General features: G+C 41.7%; 1 protein-coding gene across 4 annotated transcripts in view; it reads left to right on the forward strand.

Annotated features, from left to right (window-relative positions):
• The first annotated feature begins 6858 nt into the window (after positions 1–6858).
• FBXL6 (F-box and leucine rich repeat protein 6) overlaps positions 6859–13294 on the forward strand; it is a 50232-nt gene continuing 43796 nt past the window's right edge. The window contains exons 1-3 of one of the 4 annotated variants that reach the window (XR_015061102.1): positions 6859–7286; positions 10611–10744; positions 11309–11533. Coding sequence is in view for 3 of the 4 variants with exons in the window: in XM_085892865.1 (XP_085748991.1) it covers positions 10620–10744; positions 11309–11533 (350 nt within the window). In the remaining variant the exon portion in view is untranslated. Of the gene's footprint in view, positions 7287–9898; positions 9918–10610; positions 10745–11308; positions 11534–13294 lie in introns of those variants that run through there. The other 3 variants (XM_085892865.1, XM_085892863.1, XM_085892864.1) reach the window with 3 other exon arrangements.

A 13294-nucleotide genomic window follows, 5' to 3' on the forward strand; every position in this document is an offset into this window, starting at 1 on the left:
TAAATTTCCTGCTGTTTGACACTGATTCACGTACATTGTACAATTTCTGTATGAACTCCCTGACCTCTTTGGGTGTCGGTGTCAAGTCAATCTGATGACAACTGGTCACATTATAAGAAATTATTTTCTGGCATTTTAGGGGCATTGATCACACACGAGTTTCTGTTTTTCTAAATAAGTTATTTATTGTGAACAAACATTCATTTTCAGAAAGTATGACATCTGAAAGTACTAATTCAGCTGTGTGTACTATATGTCGAGCGTATGACATTAGCTCGTTCCATGATAGGGGGTTGAAGTACTATCGATAAATAGAACTATAAGTTGTGAAATACGCCTCTCCTGGTGCCAAAGTCCCATTGGTTTGCATGGAGAGAACTATGTTTTTGCCTGCTAATCCGTTTTTATTACCTGCATCCTTACAACTGTAAAATGTGCATATCTTTTATTTTTTAATAGCTTCAAATTGCACCAGCAGCCGAAAGCATCATGGCACATAAGAATGACACATTTGAAGCACACATCAGCTGATCGTGCTTTATTTAGAATGGTTGACATCAGCTGGTTGTGGTTGCGCAATCCAAAAGTAATACGTCAGCTGGCTCCTAATTTATAAAAAGGAACATTTTTTGTTTAGTGTGCGTACGTGCCACGAAGGTATGCACATTTTGTAAGTTCAGTGACACCCCCCCCCCCCCCACAATGCTTTAAACTCACCAATAAAGTCATTGTCAAATATTACACATCACAGGATAGGGAATTGAATTCTAAACATTGTGAATCTACTTACATGCAAATTGTATAAGAATTGACCGCGTTATGATAATAAAGGTCATTGACCCCCCTGACCTTTGACCCAAACCGCTAACAAAGGTAATGACGTCATTGTGTCATATCATATATCACAAGATTGGGCATTGAATTCACAACATTTTGGCATTGGTTGCATGCAAGTTGGATAAAAACCGACCGCACTATGGCAAAATGACGATTTTGACCTTTTCATTACCTCGACCTTGACCTTTGTACTCTTAATTTTGTAATTGGTATTAGAGTGTGGGGAACAGAACAGTCAACATTTTGGTGTTGGTTTCATGCAAATCGGATAAGAATTGACCGTGTTATGACTAAAACCGCACATTTTGCAATGTCGTGACCCCCCCTGACCTTTGACTCCCAACCGCTAATAAGGGTTATTACGTCATTGTGTCATGTCACATATCACAAGATGGGGCATTGAATTCTGAACATTTTGGCATTAGTTACATGCAAATTGGATAAAATTGACCGCGCTATGGTAAAAAGACGTTTTTTGACCTTTTCATGACCTTGACCTTTGACCCTATCGCTCCCAAAATCTAATCAAATGGTCCTCGGATAACAACCAATCATCCCACCAAATTTGCTGTGATTCAGTTCAATACTTTTGGAGTTATGCGAATAACAAACAAACACACATATTCACAAATAAATAAATAAATCAATACACAGCGATCAAAACATAACCTTCGCAACAAAGTTTGCGAAGGTAACTAGAAAACATCTAAAAATGCAAAACCCGGCTGCGTCCGCTTTGTACTGAAATTAAACAAACAAAAACGGTTCAAATTTTTTTTATGTTTTATTAATGTATGTTCTCCACAATCTCATAATAGAGGTTTGTTGAAGATTTGATGACAAAAGCTCAATTCGTAAAAATGTTATGGCCTGGACATACACGCTGAATCTCAATGGTAAACAAGGATTTTGATTCAAACATTTATGGCTGGTCTACCACTTCACCGATGACGTCATCCTTACAATCCATCATTCTGCATTGGCTGTAGAATGAGATGTGCCAAGTTTCAGATTTTTCCGATCAGCGGTTTCAGATATAAGTTTAAAATTTTTTTTGATTTTGCGTTCAATCCAAGGTGGGTGCCACACCACATAACCTATGATGTCACAATTGTCATTAAAATATTCTCCATTGGGGGGGGGGTGAGGTGAGTCACTCCTACCCTGAAAATTTTGTGTTAATCGGACAAGTGGTTGCTGAGAAAAACTATAAGGGCACTCTTTGACATCACCCTGGCGCCAGATATACGTCCACCCACTTTATTACATCATAATACTTGTACAAAGTTTGATTGAAATCCCTGAACTGAGATTCAAAATATTAAATAATTCTGACTGCCAGACCATGCATCTGATCAGGTTAAAATTTAAAACAAATATTGCCCATGACTACTGGATCATAATTGTGAAGTTTCACAAAGATTGATGAAGCTGTTCAAGATAATTTTAAAAAGATTTTTGTTTAACCCAACATGGCTGCCAGACCATGTGACATTAATTATTTGTGAACACCCGAGTATCCCCAAGGCTTGGGGATCATGTGAGTGAAGTTTCCTCTTAATCTGTCATTCCATTCTGGAGAAGTAGATTTTGATAGGTTTATTCTTCAAAAAATCATCGCTGCAAAACCATGTGACCTATGACATCATAGTTGGAGAACTTTTTGTTCCTCATGAATAGGCGATCGTACCTGTAAAGTTTCACCTCGATCTCTTCAGACATTTTGGAGAATAAAATTTTTGAAGGTTTTTATGTTAAAAAAAGAAAATTGGTCACTGATCCATGTGACTGATGACGTCATCAGCCCCCCCCCCCTATACAATTTAGACCGAGATGACCCTCAAAAATCATACTGATCGGATAAAGCGTTTGACGTATAGAATTTTGTCATAACTAAGCCACCAATGATATCATTCATGATGACATCGCACTCATTTCCCATGAGGAGTACTGTCTTGCCACATGCCAAGTTTCAATTTTTTCCATGGAGCAGTTTTGGAGATGTAGTGGTACAAAGTTTTTCCTTTTTTCCAACATGGTTGCCACACTACGTGACATATGACATCATAATTAATAATTAAACCATTCTACACCATTAGTCGCACCTATGATGAAAATTCCGTGTCAATGGGATAAGCGGTTGCAGAGAAAATGGAGAAAATTAGAATGGATGGATGGACGGACGGACAACCCGAAAACATAATGCCTCCGGCGACTTCGTCAGCGGAGGCATAAAAATGTTTAAAAAATGATAGAACAATAATAATGAAAATTGATGATTTTAGGTGACGCTGACCTTTGACCTTTTAATAAAATTATTAATTTGTAATCTCCATATTCTCATAATAAAGCTTTGTTGAAAATTTGATGGCAAAAACTCAAATGGTAAAGTTCCTGGACAGACGCGCGCACGCACACACACACACACACACACACACACACACACACACACACACACACACACACACACACACACACACACACACACACACACACACACACACACACACACACACACACACACACTGCAAAACCCCATCTCCTGCTGAGCGGGGGATGGGCTAATGACAATCATGCATAGTCGAGGCCAATGAGCACACCATTTCAAGTTCATGGATTTATAGTACAAGCAGTATATGTGCGAAAGCTGCTAAAATATATCGGCCTATTCTTATCTTCAGAGAGGGAATTTTTCCCAGGTATCAGCACACAGTGGCCAACTCCTTTCAAAAGTAATTTGTGAGATATTTTACTGTCTATCAGTGGATGCAATTAGATGGAAGAGCCATCTTAATATCCACCTCCAGAAGACTCTGATGCAACGTCCTTCCCTGCAAAACACCAAGATGGCAGTTGGTAAGTCAGGCTGGGAATAAAATGCAGTCCAGAGAGATCAAAGACTAGTGCACTACTTCTGAATTACTATTGCATTACCTTTGACTTAACCTGTTAGCCCACTTGAAAGTGGTGATTTGCATCCTGGCAGCATATGTACAGATTTAACATTTGGGTGTTTTCGGTTCTCTGGGATGGCAGGCAGTGTGCTTTGACCAAACAACTATTTCACTTGTGGGTTAAGGGTTGTATTGTTGTGGACCGGGTATCGGCTGCGAGCACGACCGCTAGGTGGGGTCGACTCTGTCGAACACCCGGAATTTAGATCGTACCTTTCGGAAAACTCCGAGGGTATGGGTCCCTTACCGGACCGTGAATCGTCAATAATTTGACCACGTGGGGTAGGGTTAATTGCCAAACTTCAATATACCTAATTACCCACACGGACAAAGCTACCGAGTATTCACACCTTCGATGGAACTCACACGGGATGAGCTGTATGCGCGCTCGACCCGTGCGTGACCCAAGCGGACGGTCACCGAGCTTCCGTCGGTCCCAAATGCACACCACTACGGCAACGACGGCCTTTCTACTTCCTCAACACGCACCATGCTAAACCAATAAAAGAACCACAAAAACGAGCTGATACATTTAACACATGGGTTTATTTATAATGGGGGGAAGGAGTGAAGCACGTAAGGGCAGAGCTATCACGACTAATAAGAGATGAAATGTACAACGAGCAAGCACTTAACAATTCCTACTTACAGATGGGCCCACCGACACACACACACACACACACACACACACACACACACACACACACACACACACACACACACACACACACACACACACACACACACACACACACACACACACACACACACACACACACAGATTCTCAGAAGGACATGGATCTGTCCACCTTGTGTGGTTTGGCTGACATGAGCAGACGAACCAGGCGCCAACGAGACGCAAGCAAAATCCAGAGATCCCTTCCGCGCTCGTCCCGGCAACCAAAACTCACCTCTATCCCAAACTGTCGAGAAGGCAGGAGGTTTCGCTGCCACCTCTCCAAGTCGTTGAGTTGAACGTCAAAGCGAGGGCTGATAACTCCACACTTGTTCAACCTGCCCGTCAGATTGACCACAACCTTGCCTGCTCGATGGTCATCAACTATCTCAAAAATTCTCTTCAGTTCACTGACAGAGAGACGGCACGCAACCGACTTGCGGTTCTTGTGGAGGAAGGAGCTCTCTTTGTCCGATCGCGCCGCAACCTTATTCAACCTTCTCCAGGGGGCGAGGGGATGCCTCCGCCCTCCCCGCTCTCCCTCACTGGACGGTTTTGGCACGCAGAATCGCTCGTCGCCCTGTCATTAGACAAAACGAGTGGCAAGTCCGTTGATTGGCCCGGGGGGGGGGGCGTGGTGACGTCACGCGGACCGCCTTTTTCACCGTCGTGGGGTCTGATTGGTTGAGCGGCGGCCACCTCACTCATAGCACGCTGATTGGTAGAGGGCCGCCGCGTTGCTCCTCCTTGAACTACGCCCACCATGGCATCAACCAGAGCGAGGTGAGGGTGATGCTGGCGTTGTTGTAGTTGATGTTGGTGGTGTAAAAATAAAAGAAAACCCTGACTATCAAAATAACTTCGCAGCGCATGTACATTCAATTACCCATTAAACAAGGGATGGGGAGCTCTTTATCCACATTTACTTATCGAAATAACTGAGCAACAGGACCTGTATGTTGAGTGGTCATGGCTTCCAGATTCGTAACAGTATAGGATGCTGTGTGCAGTGTATCCTCTGCACAGCTTTCATCCACCCACCGAGGTTCTCAACATTGGCTCGAGTAAATCTATGGTACCATACTCCTTGTGTTCTTCCTCAACGAGACATCTTTCCAATGGGTGAGTGAGCAAACATATTGAAGGCTACAAGATGTAGAGCTGTGATCGGAAAGGAAAGATTGGAGGGGGTTTGGCAATCTGGGTAAAAGGCAATATTGTGTTGAGATTAAGGAAAGACATGAAGTAGGGGGTTAATGTAGAGGATTCAGTGTGGATTGAGATTCGTGTTTTGGTTTTTTTGCATACAAAGTCGAGGCTCGTGGAAAAGCTAGAACACAGAATGGATCAGGATGCAACAACAAAAGGAACATTGGAAAGGGGGCAATCCCAACAGCAGGGTTGAAGGACAAACTCGAGGGAGACTTTGACAAACAAGGGATGAGGGAAAGGGGCGGATGCACAAGGTTGACAAGAAGGATCCAGAAGTAAACTGTCAGCAAGGAAAAATTGGAAATTTAAAAGGGGTGTGCTTCGAGGGGAGCGGGGGATGGGGGGGATTAATAAGGGTAGAAAAGATCATGAATTTGGATGGGGGATGATCTGAGATTGTGGTAAAAATAGTTACCTTGAAGACTTGGAGGGAAGAATGAGATTGACGAAAATGTGAAAGTTGGTTTCACAGGTTGGCAAAAAGAGGAACAAACTGGAATGGCAATCAATAGAGCGCATACCTCTGCAAGGCTGAACAGGATACATTTTGTGTCCCACTGATAGGCCGGATCTGGATCCAGACCTGAACCAAAATCGAATCGGATTGTTCTTGTCACTTATCCAACTCATCCACCAAGTTTTATCATAACTCATCCACAATATTTTGAAATATCATGCTATATAGGGAGACCTGGACAACTTTGGTTGTTATATTCACATGACTAAGGCTTTGGAGGTGGAGGTATGAAGTGGAATTGATGAGTGATTCTGGATTTGTTGTCATGGAGCACCCGGACAGCATTGTTGTCATGGAGATCGCCATGTTGTTAAGCGGTGCCGAGCGCTCCGTTCCGTTGGAGTGCTTGCTTGAGCGCTTTGAACCAAACAAGCCGCTTGCTCACGGAACTTCGACGTGGTTGTGCTCCAAATGCCAATCAGCTTGTAGAGCGCTCGTCAAGTTACTTTAGCAAGCCCTCCATCCAACAAAGAACTGGTTTGGCAAGCGAGAGCGAGCTGATTGGTAACGGAACACCCTAGGTCGTCACACACACGCACACGCACACACACACGCACACGCACGCGCACGCGCACGCGCACACGCACGCACACACACACGACGTTTTTGTGAATGGGAGTGGTAACATGGCCGCCCTGTGGCTTCGGTTGTACACATGACGCCAATTGGCCATCGCGTTATCCAGATACAGTATTATTGTGGAGATCAGTGTCATGGTAGCTGGAAGCAGTGAGGATGGAGGGGTTGGGGTAACTGAGATATCGGCATATCGATTGGTCCCATCGGCGTTGAATTTCCTTGTTTAGTGTATTTCCTTCCCTGGACCGGAAAGCCGACTAAACGCAGTGCATTGTGGGTAACTGAAATTGAGGATATGTTGTAGATTCTGCAGTTATTCTTGGATTTTATTTTTAGTCTCTCGTTCTTTTTTCCTACGGTGAATATCGCCCCGAAGCTCGGACCAGCAGGACATAAACAATATGTTTTATATATTATACTTCCGGTAAGAGTTCCGCATGTTGGAATCGGAGGTAAACGGTCGAGTGCTGTCGTCTCCGGTTCTGCACATCCTCTCCACGATTGCCAACTGGTATTATTTTTAAATTATAAATTCGAGTAAATTTGGTAATTACAAATCTGTTTGGTGATGTGTGACGTCGTGAAGTACAAACAAGACCGACAACAATGCACTTCACCTTAGTGGGGGCAGATAACAGCAATTTTTGAGAGGAATCGTGCAAATGATGATACAAACATCAAATTTGGCACATTTGTTCTCCAGGGGATTCTAATCAAATCTGCCTGATTGGCCATTTGAAAATCCAAATTTTTCAAAATTTAAAAAAAAAAAAGTCAAGATCACGAATCAATGTTGGATGCTGGCTGAGATTGGTGAACGTTTCAGAAACATCATCAAAGACGTTCCAAGTCTGCCATGCAGTTTTCTTCCCTTTACCGCGGAAGGCAGACATGACGTCACATTGAGTGAACGTATGGAAGTATGGGATCCCTCTAGCTTTCTCAGGTCCGATTGCAGAAACGACCTCATGGACTGGAATCCATCGTGCCTTGGCTCCTTGGCCAAAGGCAATCCACATGTTCTCAAGACCTAGTTCCTGTAAGGATGGCAATACAGATATTGCTATGACTAGTACGTCCGTGTCATTAGCCTTAATGATAATGGAGTTGCTACCATCCGTCGTTGCATCCCTGGCATGTACAAATATTCGAGTGTCAGCTTCTTCATGACAACATGGAGACACAGCATCCAGTGACTTCCTTGTGTTGCTCATGGCATCTTCTCCTTTTGTGACAATGACTGTGCTTGTCGTCTGTGCTTCACACATCTTTTCCGCAATGAAGTGAAACAGCTCAGTCTTGTTGCTGTCATCTCGAAGAAAGCTTCTCCAGTTACTTGGGGTCTTACTGGTTCTATTCACTCTTCTTCTGATTCCTTGCCCCCTTTTCGACCTTGCGTCAGACTTCAGACTTGACTTCTTGTTCACATCAAACACTACGTCCACCCTCTCGTACCTGGCAGCATAGATTCCACCTTTGGGATGATGTCTTCTTTAACATAGTCATCAAATATCTTTGAAGTGCGTGGAGGTCGGGCATTGATAAGTGCTGAGCCATCAATGATGACTGCATATCCCCTTGGTTCTCTGTCTGGGATGTCCACTTGCACTTCCAGAATTTCAGCCAGCTGTGACTTCAAATTTTTTTTTGAAGTTTTTTTTTCTTCAAATTTTTCAAAATGTGGATTTTCAAATGGCCAATCAGGCAGATTTGATCAGAAAGCCCTGCAGAACAGAAATGCCAAATTTGATGCTTGTATCATAATTTGCACGATTTTTCTACTATCTACTACACTACTTCACGTAAGTTTCATTCAAAACATTCAGGTCCATGATGACTCGTCCCCGTGTGTCGTGCATGTGCACACGGCACTCCCGTCAAGCCCGAGGGAAGGGCGATACGTCACAATAGAAACAAGAAAAAGAGCACAGCCAATTGAACCTTATTAAAAAAAAAAACCCAGATCAAAAAAAAAAAAATATATATATATATATATATATATATATATATTCTGCCAGCCAAACCATGTATCCGATCAAGTTGAAATTTAAATCGCATATTACCCATCACGGCTTGGTCGTAATTTTGAAGTTTCACATCGATTGATGAAGTGGTTCGAGAGAAATGTTTTTTTTTGCTTAATTAAATATGGCTGCCAGACCATGTGACCTATGAATTATTTGTGAATACCCTGGTATCCCCAAGCATGAGGAACATTTGTGTGAAGTTTCCCCTCGATCTGTTCAGCCGTTCTGGAGAATTATTTTTTTTTATAGATTTTATGGTAAATCCAATATGGCTGCCATGCCATGTGACCTATGACGTCATATGTGTGAACGTTTTATTCCTCATGGATAGGCGGTCATACGTGTAAAGGTTCGCCTCAATCTGTTCAGGCGTTTCAGAGAGGATTTTTAAAGGTTTAAAAAAAAACAACAAAAAATATGGCTGCTGAACCATGTGCCAAATGACATCATCAATTTTCTTTCTTGACCAATTTATCCCTCAATTCTCAAATTTTTTTTATTCTGATCGGATGTAGCATTCTATGTATGCAATCATGACATCATAACGAAGGCACCTATGACATATAAAAAAATCATACTCATTCCCCATGAGGAGTACTTGCTATGTTCAGAGAGAACAGAGAACAGAGAGTTCAGCTCTGGTTTCAGAGATACAGAGATCCAAAGTTTTCCCTTTTTTCCAACATGGCTGCCTTACCACGTGACCTATGACGTCCTAATTATACGTATCAATAAAACATCCTACATGAGTCGTTACATCTTTGGTGAAAATTTTATCTCAATCGGACAAGCGGTTGCAGAGAAAACCACAAAAGTCCTGTGCAGACAAACAGACAGACAGACACACAGACTGACAAACGGAATCCAATGCAATACCCTGTCCTCTGATGAGGGTTAAAAATAATCTGATGATGATGATGATATTGGTAATGCAGCTTGTTTAAGCTGGTATTTAGTTAGTCTGGTCACTCACTGGTGCTGTGAATATGACCTCCCGACACTGAAGGTGTGCGGAGCTTATGTTTTCACCCTGTCTGTCTGTCTATCTGCAGGAATCTGAAAAATTTGTCGACGGATTCAGCCGAAATTTGGTGGACAGGTTAGGTTTGTGACAGGTACGAATTGATTTGATTTTTGGGAAGATCCGGGTCCTCAAATTGTTTAGGTGATTCTTTATCATTGAGAGTTCGGGCCAAAAACGATACATTGCACAATATCTGAAAAAGGTTGTGGACGGATTCGGACGAAACTTGGTGGACAGGTTGCGAATAATTTTGTGTTGTTCCTCTTCCACCCTCGTGTGTATCCACCCCAACATGCCAAGGCAGTTTGTCGTTCAGAAAAAGTGGTAGTGCTCTTATGAGGCAGACGTTCGTGAACAAACCTTTATACAATGCTCAAGCAAAATTTTCCAACACCGATCCGAAGCAAAGTTAATTTTATTGTTTCCCCACAAATCATTGAAAACGGACCATCATCCAGTGCTCAATACCAACCCAGGTGTTCTGCACTGGAAGGGTCCGCACCTCTATGATGATCCAGGCAGTCATAAAGTCCGTCGGTCACTGACAATTTTCACTTTAAGTTCCCATTTTTGGTGTACTACTGTTTTGAGGTTTGCGATTGAAATGTGTTAAGTGTTGGCTCTTGTGGGATTTAAATCGCTTAAAACATCCTTTAAATGTTCGTGACACCACATTCGGAATAGCCTTTACTGTTGAAATGATTGTAAGAGTTGTCAGGAACAGCTTTATGGTGTAGAAAAATAACTGTGTGTGTGTGTGTTTTAATGTTTTCCCCTGACACAGACTGCATCTATGCAGTCTTCTGAAGAACTCGTCCGTGTGGTCGAACGTTCTGATAATGATGTGCTCTTCATTTCGACTCTGTGGCGGAAACCAGTCAAACGAGCTTGCCAACGGAAGAAGAAGATACGTAAAGCGTACGTGACGATCCTCTCGCCTTGCTCCACATCACTAGTTGACTGTCTTTCTGTTTTTTTTTTTTGTTTGTTCAACCGCTGTGAACAGTGGCTGTTTTGATCACATTTTGGGCGCAATATTAGTTGGTAGATGTAATGGTGCAGTGACTCGTTTTTACGTTTTATAATAGCTAATATGTTACGGAATCACTAAACGCTCAAATTTGATGAGAGAAATAGCTTGCTGTCGTTTGGCCTGCTGATGCTGAATGGGCCACAAAAAGTAACCGATGCTACATATTCTTTTCTGCTAACAATGGATTTTTGGGTCCATTTTCCCAGAAAACGTATGAATGGGGCTCCATGTGGGTGGAAGATTATTATTATTATTTTTTGTAACATTTGATTAACTAAGCAGGCTTTCAGAATTTGTATGCCTAATCCGTTGCAGCTTCGGAGCAGACACCTATTCATTTCTGTTCTCCTATGGGCAATATCCGTACATGTATGCATATGCACACACATGGAATGTTTGTGTAAATATTTTTAATTTCATTTACACCTTGCATATGCTTCACCTTGCAGCCAGGTAGAACGATCATGTAAATTGGCTGTGAAAAGAAAAAGTTCACTTCGTGCATCAGGTACCATTAGCAAAACAAAGCTGGATGATATTCTTGATGGACCAAGCAGCGGTGAAGATCTTCAATGTCCTTTCCCAAACTGGGGCTCTGAACTCCTGGAGCTTGTACTTTTTCAGATTTTTGAAGAGGTGTTGAAGACTGAGGGGGCTGTACCATTTTTATGCAGGTTGGTAACATGTTTATGATTTTTTTTTTCTTTGAAATGTTATTGTTACGATTTATGACGATTGTAATTGTTTATTCTGGTGTGCAGGATTTCTAATTGGTGGATTTCTGAAATTCGGGAAAAATTATTGTGGAAGATATGAAAATGGTTTTCAAGTTTCGGCTCGAGACTGACTCTAAGATACTGATAAGAAGCAGACAGATTAAAAAAAAGAAATTGAATTATTTCTTCAAATTAAACCTCTGATGAGCAAATTTAAATATACCTGATGAACGAAATGAAATTGGGAATTAAGATTGCTCTTGCCCGATGAATATGTCGTCTTGTTTGATTTGAGACGAGAAGAGTGACACGAAATTATGGCATGTAAATGTTCGAACATTATTGAAGGAATAATGTCCTCACAGATGGATTGGCGAGTTCACTGTTTTATAATGTCGTTCATCAGGTTTTGCTCCCTCCGCTCTTATTCCTCCACATCACATGCGCTCTTTTCTCCCTCCAGGTCACATATGTAATAACCTTCTCTTTGTGAAAGTCATAAAATCCAGGATTACTGAAAACCACTCTTTTGTTCCTCTTTTCTTCTACTTGTGCAATTCTCTTCCTTCGTCCATTCAATCCCAATCTTCCTTCTCAGGCTTTACTTTGGTACTGAAGCTCCAACTCAGGTCATCCTTCATCCCTACACATTATCTTAATTATCCTCATTAACCATAACCACCTTGATTTGCAGGTCGCTGTGTTCCTTCTCAAGGGAATGAATTAACATGTGTCATCCATGTGTTGTCACACTGGGTGCATTGCTTTGTACCCTCTGTTACTTCTCGCTTCTGTGAGCATACATAGGATATACACGAACGAGTTGGGTCACCCAATCAAGATCGGGTTGCTTTGACTTGAGTAAACCATACAGAAGATTGACGTTTAAAGCTGCAGCACAAATTAACTTGGGAGTGCACCATGGAAATGTTGGGGCAAGTCCTCATTGAAAAGTTTTTTTTATTGTGACCTTCCTCGTGCGAAAATAATGTGGTACGGCCAATTTCGGGGTAATTGGCCTAGGGGTATGGATTGTATAGAAATCAAAGAAAAGAACACACACACACACACACACACACACCACTTGTGCTTTGCTGCAAAGCTTTGGTTTGAAGCTGTGCTTTGAAATAAATTAAATTTTCTCATTCAAATTTCATCATTACAGTAATGCATACACGTATTGTCAAGTTTGTTTTTATTTTTAACTTTCTTTATTGGTGAATTATACAAGTCGTCATTGTGAGATTTATTTTTTAACTATTTAAAAAAACCCTAGCAGGCAAGCTTGACTGTATATGATGTTTTTAATTTAGAATGGCAAGTTTATTTAAACAGCCTGAAAAAGGGATTAGTATAAAAGTTCTGGGTATACTACATTGGTTGTCCTCCCATTAAATGAATACCGTAAAAAAAAAATCCTTCCTGAGCCACTTCGAGAACAACAAACAAATCATTGTCCATGAGAAGTACGGCAACTCCATGTTAACAACAAACAACAACTTTGAGACGACCAACTTTTCTCACCCAAAAGTCTTGGGAGTTATTTTTTGCTGATATAATAACATTTCCTTGTAAAATGTTGGAATGTACCACCTTGCAACTACATTAATTAAACATAACCACACTGCACTATCGCGTGTGCAGTGCGTTTCAGCTGCTTTTCAATTTTGATTTCCTTCTTCCTCTTGTTCTTCTTCGGATTCGGCTTCGGCTTGTTCT

This window comes from Eptatretus burgeri, chromosome 8, assembly GCF_056783735.1.
Source record: "Eptatretus burgeri isolate ZD-2024b chromosome 8, Ebu_testis_v1, whole genome shotgun sequence".
NCBI classification, from domain to species: domain Eukaryota; kingdom Metazoa; phylum Chordata; class Myxini; order Myxiniformes; family Myxinidae; genus Eptatretus; species Eptatretus burgeri.